At 32.7% G+C, this 8,839-nt stretch overlaps 1 protein-coding gene across 1 annotated transcript in view; it reads left to right on the top strand.

Moving 5' to 3' along the window:
- LOTGIDRAFT_230663 (hypothetical protein) overlaps positions 1-8,839 on the top strand; it is a gene marked incomplete at its 5' end in the record, with an annotated part of 22,099 nt that overhangs the window by 4,507 nt on the left and 8,753 nt on the right. Inside the window, 2 exons of the mRNA XM_009049720.1 lie at positions 7,200-7,696; positions 8,543-8,693. Of these exons, the coding sequence (XP_009047968.1) occupies positions 7,200-7,696; positions 8,543-8,693 (648 nt within the window). The remainder of the gene's footprint in view (positions 1-7,199; positions 7,697-8,542; positions 8,694-8,839) is intronic.

Below are 8,839 nucleotides of genomic sequence, written 5' to 3'. Positions count from 1 at the left end.
TTCTTGACGGATTTTGACGAAACTTGGCATGAGTGTTTGTTATCACCCAAGGATAAACCCTATTAAAAATCAGAAAGCGAAAAATTTAGTATGAGTTATTGCCTTGTTCTTGAAAACATGTTTAATTTTTAGCCCGTAAACACACTCCAGAAGGCACAGTTCTTGACAGACTTTGACGAAACTTGGCATGAGTGTTTGTTATCGCCCAAGGATAAACCCTATTGAAAATCAGAAAAATCAAAAAATATTTAGTATGAGTTATTGTCCTTGATCTTGAAAACGCGGTTAATTTTTAGCTCGCAAACACTCCAGAAGGCACAGTTCTTGACGGATTTTGACGAAACTTGGCATGAGTGTTTGTTATCACCCAAGGATAAACCCTATAGAAAAATCGAAAAATATTTAGTATGAGTTATTGCCCTTGTTCTTGAAAACGCTTTCAATTTTTAGCTCGTAAACACTATAGAAGGCACAATTCTTGACGGATTTTGATGAAACTTGGCATGAGTGTTTGTTATCACCCAAGGATAAATCCTATTGGAAATCAGAAAAATCAAAAAATATTTAGTATTAGTTATTGCCCTTGATCTTGAAAATGTGTTTAATTTTTAGCTCGTAAATACTCCAGAAGGCATAGTTCTTGACAGATTTTGACAAAACTTGGCATGAGTGATTGTTATCACCAAAGGATAAACCCTATTGGAAATCAGAAAAATCGAAAAAAATACTTACTATGAGTTATTGCCCTTGTTCTTGAAAACGCATTCAATTTTTAGCACATAAACACTCCAGAAGGCACATTTCTTGACGGATTTTGATGAAACTTCGTAATATTATTCTGTATCGCCTCAAAAAGTTCAAAAGAAGTGTATGACTGAAGGTTGAATATATTATCATACTGGTGATTATTACTGTACTGCCAAATGTTTTTATTTAAAATCAAAGCTGCCAGTGGGCGTATATTACCTTGCCTGGCAAGCTATCTTCTGTAGAGATATCACTTAAAACTCTGATATCGCGTTCGTTTTTTTTCACTTATTTTGCCCACTCTACAGGCTGCAATTGATTGTTTGTATGTGTGTCAATATCATTATGAAGTTGGACACTATTGAATTTGGTGATGATCCGATGATTTTTTTGAGAGATATTGCATTCGTTTTTTTTTCTCACTTTTTTGGCTCGTGCTCATTCTACAGCTTACAATTCTCCATGCAATCTTTTGATCTTTTATATGTGTGTCAATATCATTATGAAGATGTGCACTATTTAATTTGGTGATGATCCGATGATTTTCTTGCGAGATATCGCATAAAGCTCTGATATCGCGTTTTTTCATTTTTTTGGCTCGTGCTCCATCTACAGGCTATGATAAAGAGTTTGTTTTATAGTTCATATTTAGCTCTTTATCAAGCTGCTGGTGGATGTATTTGCTTGCGAGACTTGCCACAAGCCTTTGTTTGAGGTTTGAAAGAAGGAACATGTCATTTGCCATCTTTAATATGACCAACTTCTTTATATTAAAATATTAGATATATAAGTGAATTTGCTTGATGTAGAAAACTTCATTCAATAGCCAACAAAATATGGGAAGTCTATTGTAATCACCCTGGCGGTCTGTCGGTTCGTTCAAATTTGGCTCGTGCTCTCTCAACAGGCTACAGTTCTTTATGGATTTTTATATTGGGGGGCAATGTCATTATGAAGATGATCCCTATCAATTTTCAGGATGATCTGATAATTTTTCACCAAATTTTTTTTTTCAAATTGGTGTATTAACTCTATTAGCCATAAAGTGCAACTTTTGCTCACTCTTCAAGCAACAATCCTTTATGGATTCTTTTGATTTTTATATGCCCACATGTAGTATGGAAGCATATTTTCAACCGTCCGTTTGTTCACAATTGGCTCATGCTCACTGTACAGGCTACAAACACTAATTTTTTACTTGCAATCAAAGCTGCGGGTGGGCGTAGGTCACCTTGCTTCGCAAGGTTATCTTTATTATACGCTCACATGAATCGGGGGATGTTTATTGGCATTACCCATGTCCATCCGTCCACAATTGCTCGTAAACACTTGCTTGACAAAACTTGGTGTGAGTGTTTGTAATCATCCATGGATGAACCATATTGAAAATCAGTATAATTTTTTGAATATTTAGTATGGGTTATTGCCCTCGTTTTCAAAAATGTGTTAAATTTTTAACTCTGAGACACTCTATAAGACACAATTGTGATGAAACTTGATTTGCGTGTAATCACTCAAGGATAAACCATATTGAAAATCAGAAAAATCAAAAATATTAATTATGAGGTATGGCCCTTGTTCTTGAAAATGCATTCAATATGCCTATAATATTTCATAAACACTCTAGAAGGCACAATTCTTGATGGATTTTCTATGAAATTGTTTATTATCACCAAAGGATTAACCTATGGACAGTCCCCAAAAAATACACCTGTAAGGTGCCTTGCATTCATGGAATTGATTTTAATGCGAAGGTATAGTATGACCATGAACTTTTTGATTGTGATCTATAATCTTAGTTGACATTTATTACAAGAATATATACCACTTATGTTCCTTTGAAAACTTTTACTGGTCAACACATTTTTATACGCCCACACATTAATGTGCTGGTTTCTTGATGGATCTTGATGGATTCATCCTAAAATGAAAGACTATTCGAAAACTATTTAATGAGTTATTGCCCTTGTGTGTGAAAATTTGTTGTTTAATTTGAAAATGTGTTGTGCATACGATAGAGAGCTGGTTTCTTGATGGATTTTGATGAAATTTTTTATCACCCAATGATGAGCTTTATTGAATATAGACCAAACGAAATATATTTTATATGAGTTATTGCCCTTGTTCTTGAAAACGCATTCAAGTTTTATCTTTTAAAAGGTCTAGGTCTTGACGGATTTTGACGAAACGAGTGAAATTGTTTATTATTTCCCAATGATGTACCCAAAAAATCTAAAAAGTATTTTAAAAAGTTATTTCCCTTGTTCTTGAAATCTCGTTCAAGACGAAATTCTCGACAGATTTTAACAAACCCTATTTAAAAGTAAAAAAGTGAAAAAAATTTAATATGGGTTATTGCACTTGTTCTCAAAAACGTGTTCAATCTTAACCTCTTAAACACCTCAGAAGACAAATTCTTGTCTGATTTAGATAAGACTCTGTGAAATTGTTTATTATCACAAAGGGATGAACCTAATCAAAAATCAAAAATATACAGAAAAAGGCTGTGAATGAAAATTGCAGTATGAAAATATTATTTTCGAAAAATAATTCATTTACTGATAGCGCTTGTCAACCTATTTCATGTATGGAAATGGATCGTTCTTTTCCACATTTCGAATTTTTGAAATATAGGAATCCATGTTCCAATCACTTAAAGAAATTCCTGGCACTCAGCTTGTTCTCCTTTTGGCAATATTCAAATAGCTCTACAACCGAACATCATACAACAAATTTAAAGACATCGTGTGATTAGGGCAATGGCTATACCTTTTGTTCAGGTCATGAAGTCGGTTAAGGTCATGAGATATGACCCTTACAAGTTTTGATAATTGCTGTTTTGGATGCCCGTAAATCCGGAAGTAGATGTCAGGCATCAAAGGTCAAAGTACCAACAGATCGCAGACCATTGACCTTGCAAAGATCAATGTTATTCATATTAATAATCATAAATGTTAATTCAGTAGAATGGAAAACCTTTTCATTTTTTAAAGTAAAACGTCAAAAAAAAAAAAAAAAAAAAACTTTATCACAATTTGAAAAAAAAACTTTATCACAATTTGGCCTTAGTAGTGACTGATTTTCATTCATGATTTTATTTGTGACAAATGCATAAATTGCGAGTTATGAAAATTGCAGATATATATACTGTATATTTCCGAATATAATGTGCAAGTGTGTATGCACCCCTTCCTTACCCCATCAAAATCTGGAAAAATCCATTTACCTGTATATAATGCTTGTTTATGAAAATTTGAGGTAGGAGATGGCATAATGCAGTATGTGATAACAAGGTACTTAATGTAACTCTAAACCGGATGTGCCATGTCTGCCCCCTAAATTTTGTAAGGTCTGTTATTATGTGAACAATATTAAATTATGTTCAAAATTCCAAGTGTCTACAGTAATAAGATCATGAGATATTCATAGTTTTGCATTAAAGGCTTGAAAAGTCAAATTACGCTCAGTTACTAAAGAAGTTACGCCAAAATTTTCAAATTTTAAAAGTGCAATTTGAAACAAAATATCAAGTGTTATATATACAATTGGAAAGAAGAGATTAATCGTATTAAGAATACACGAAGCAATTTGTCATATGTAAATTAGGTTACATGATAGAGCTCTTTGAAGTTAAAAATTTTGATTTTCATCAAACCCGGAAGTGAACATCTTCATACAACAAAAGATATCATCAGATAGATCACATCAAAGGCAACAACTTTTGTTCAGGTCACAAGGTCTTCAAAGGTGAAGGTCATGAAATAAGGGCCTTTCAAAAGTTTGGCAAAACCGAAATTCAAACATTCATGTGCATACTTTTCTTTGTAATTGATTGTAGTTTCTAGTGATACCAAAGTATTGCAAATCAGAGGCCCCATTTTGAGTTTGCAAAAATAATTTTTCTAATATCTAAAAATTTCTGAAAGTTACTTAATTTCATCAAAATTTGAAGTGGAATCAAAATTGATTTTAGTTCGCAATCAAAATGTCTATCCATCTGTAAGTTTTCAGATCTATTGAATTTGAAATCCAATTGTAGAAGTAAGAAAAAAAGTGAAAAAACTCATAATTTTTATTTCATGTGGGCGTATATTGCCTCCTATGTCATAACATTTAAACATTTTAGTTTCATGAGTTTTATAAGGATATTGCATCAGTGAAAATATGGTGTTTGTAGTTGTGGCTGTGCACTCTGGGTAGAATTCTAAGAAAGAAAAAAAACAACCCCCTGGAGGACTTGGCTACAATTACAATTGTGGGCATATTACTATGGCCATAGCTATCTTTCAGATTAGCACTTAGCAAAGTCCCACTCATTGCTCTAGTTATTTCTGCTTTTTCCATTTTTAGCTGTGTTTTTCAGCTGATTACGGACACTCTTGATACTGTTTCTTTGAACTGTTGGCTACACAACAGCATGTTCAAATTTTTACTTAGGTCATCAACTTTTGAGTTTTTTTTTGATAGATCTCCAATTTTACAGATAGGCATTTGGGTAGCAATCAACAATTTTCAAGATATCACTTCTGCAATCTTCACTTTAAGTCTCAAGAAACTTTGTTTTCTGTTCCATTTAGATTTTGTGTCTTTTTGAGTAAGTTGTCTTATAGGAGCAGTTAAAGATGGATATCTTATGTGAACGTCGTTAAGTATCCTATCATCCCTAGGAAACTTTTTAGCCCTCCTTGGATTGGGGTGGTTTGCTATCTTAATAGTAATTTAATTTATCTGGTGCTGGTTTTAATCTACTTTTGGTAAATTTATAATCATAAATTATAAATTTTCTAAACCAAATGCTTGTATCTGTTCAATGTAATGCCAAAACTTCTGTTTTGATACTGTCACTAAAGTTTTGTTGAGAATATCATCTCTTTGGTTCAAATGATCTCTTTGCTTCAAATGATCTCTTTGGTTCAAGCATTTTTCTATGTCCCCAAATTTTCTGTATATAGTTTCATCAAATAAATCTTGTGATCACTTTGCTCCAAATATTAATCTTTTTGGCTTGAGATTACCCCACCGTGATTAGTCACCCCAAAGAATACTGAACATGGCAGTAGATCTAGATTCTGGTTCAAGAAGCAGCTGATGATAGCCCTTGCGAATATCAAATTTGCATAATTAAACGACAATGGTTAAATTGTTAGTAAAATGTTCTAGAACCTTGAATTAGTGTTTCTCTCAATAAAATTTGTTTATCAATTGCTTGTCATGTGAGGTTCTAAATGTTCCTCATCTACTGTTGAAAATAATGTTTTAGGTTTAACTCCTAATGGTGAACACCAAGAAACAGTTTCCCTTTGTGGTACCTTTTCAAATATTTCTTCTCTTATACATTCATCTATCCATTTAGAAAGGTTCTTGTAATTAGTAAGCAATTGATCTAGGTTTTTGAGCTACAGGTGTTACTCCTGGTGCTATGAATTTAGTGTTTTTATTCATTTACGTAGTGACTTCATCTTCCCTTGCTTAACTATGACTCAAGCTGGAACGCAATAGAGACAAAAGTTTTTATCTGATTTGAATGAAATTTGGTGTGATCATTTATATTAATGAGATCTTTGGACAAGTTCGAATTTGACCATCTTTTGATGAACGGTTTTTGAGTTATTGCCCTTGACTCAAAATGATCTACCATTAGCAGAATGTACTGAATCAAAAGTTGTCACGTTATGAACGACAAGGTTGTTTTGTTGTTGTTTGCCTACAAAACTTCTTGTAGTTCCAATCCTTGCTCAGAGGAGTAAAACCAATAGATGTGCTACTATTTATACATGAGTTCGAAACAACCATGCACAACCATGGAACTTTTACATTGAATAATTAGATGTCTATAACCACTATGTACTTTTCAAATAGGATCATCTGATTTTAACAATCTCACAACATTTTAACAGATTTGGCGCTTAAATTCCGAAAACAATTCATAAGCATACATTAAAATTTTGACCAAAATATGTGATAGTATTAAAACCAATTATAGGCTGATTCATGTGCACATCTTTTTCAGTGACTAGAAATGGAACATTGAATGAATTTTTATTTAAAGGGACAGATGTGCCTTTTTGGGGGGTTGATTTGAGTCTTGAAAATATGTAAATAGTCTTTAGAACTACTAACAAAACATGCATAATTCCCTCAAAAATATCTCAAACCATGTGATGTGAAATGCCCTTAACATAGCATCTTATTCGTGTCAAAGTTTATTTCTACATATGATATACAGTGGTGTTTCTATAAATCACTAAGTGGAGGGGCTAAGAGGGGCTTCAGAATTTTCAAGGAGGGTCGATAGCACAAGGCATTTAAGAACTCAATGATATGAAATTTGAAACTCCAAAGCTTAAGTTTTGGTCTCGTAGAAATGCCACTGATGTAGTAGAACACAATAGCTGCCATGGAATTTTCTGCTGTGTCAGCATATAGAAATTTCTTTATTTTATGCTTTTTAGGATTGGCGTACCAACAAGAAAAGGACTATAAAGGAAGAATTTGTTGTGAAATGTGATGATGATGAAGAAAGTGAGGTTACTAGTCACAAATCCTCTATGTCAGAAAGTCAGTTAATGTTTGATGAAGACGGTTTAGTTGAAGATAAAAACTTGATGTACTCGAGTCCAAATCATTTGTCGGTGACAAACTCATCTCCTAAAAGATTAACTGAAAGTTTGTTGAGTTTTAGTGAAGGAGGTCGACTGGGAGTTGAGCCAGTTGTAGATAGTGCATCTATGAATTTAGGTGAAATAGCATTAGATGCTAGAAAACGGTGTACTAGTGAATGTTTGACTCATGCTACTGATGATGTATCCTACAGTTCCTCATATGAATCTATAGATGGTATACATCATAAGCCTAAGAAATCCCCATTAAGCATTTCCTTAGAGAAGGAAGAAAAAGAAGATTATTTCTATTCAGAAGGCTCCAATAATAAAATGGATATAATGTCAAGGTAAAGATAACATTTATTGTGTTGAATTCTAATAATTCATTCTTGAAAGTGGAAATTTACCATAATACTGGTAATCATCAAAACAGAATATAATCACTTATTTAATATATTTATTGTCTTTGTTGCAAGTTTTCTCCCACAGTCTCTCTTATGAAATTATTCCTAACCAATCAAAGCATGTCATGTAAGACCTTTTTCTTAATAACAAGAATTCTAGGAGAGCAAAACAGAAAGAGGCTATCATATTGCTCTACTTTGGATTTCACTACCCCACAATTCGTCAAATGTTATTAAGAAATGGGTTCTACAGAACCTGCTTTGACAATTTAAATATAATGTCATTAGAATGGCATTGTGGTAGAATGACTTATTACAATGGAGACAATTTAAAAAAAAGAATCAAAATTGTTGTCTACCTTAATTATCTACTTATACAGATATTTAGTTATCTAGATCTTGGATGACCTTTTTGTCCAAGTTAATGAACTTCCTTTGAGAACAAGATATTGTAACTATCAAATTGGATGTTACCAGCATGCTAGATAATACTCGACCCTCTGTAATACTATACATACATAGATAATAAAGTAATTTTGGTATCTTAATGGTAAAGAATTCAATTGCCTTGAAATTTTGATATTATTTGGTTTCTTCGACAATTTAAGGATTTAGAATTGCAGTTAGCTGTTACAATTTAGGTTTTGTTGAAGTAAAGTAAAGTAAGCACGCTGGATACAACTCTTGGATATGCATATTTAATCAGGTTTATGTACTACTCATCAGTAGTATATATCAATTCAAAATGCATTCAGGAAAAACACACCTTTATTTATTTATATATTTCAGATGTATATCAACACTAGAACCTATAGTTGTTCCATATCTTAGTCCATTAGTTTTAAGGAAAGAGTTGGAACATGTTTTAGAAAATGAAGGAGATTTGTGTCTCTCTTCAGACGGTTTTATAGATGATCATCCAATTATATTTTGGAATCTAGTAAGTATCTACTTCACAACTGAAGTACAAAAAATACAGGATAACAGAGATGTGAAATTTGTATGTCCAAGTCAAAGTATAATGTCCATTATATAGACACAGCTTTATGGAACAACAATCACTGGTTAAAGTTTTATGCAACGTGT

Source organism: Lottia gigantea (assembly GCF_000327385.1).
Source record: "Lottia gigantea unplaced genomic scaffold LOTGIsca_14, whole genome shotgun sequence".
Classification (NCBI taxonomy): Eukaryota; Metazoa; Mollusca; class Gastropoda; family Lottiidae; genus Lottia; species Lottia gigantea.
This window is presented reverse-complemented; position numbering and strand designations above follow the sequence as displayed.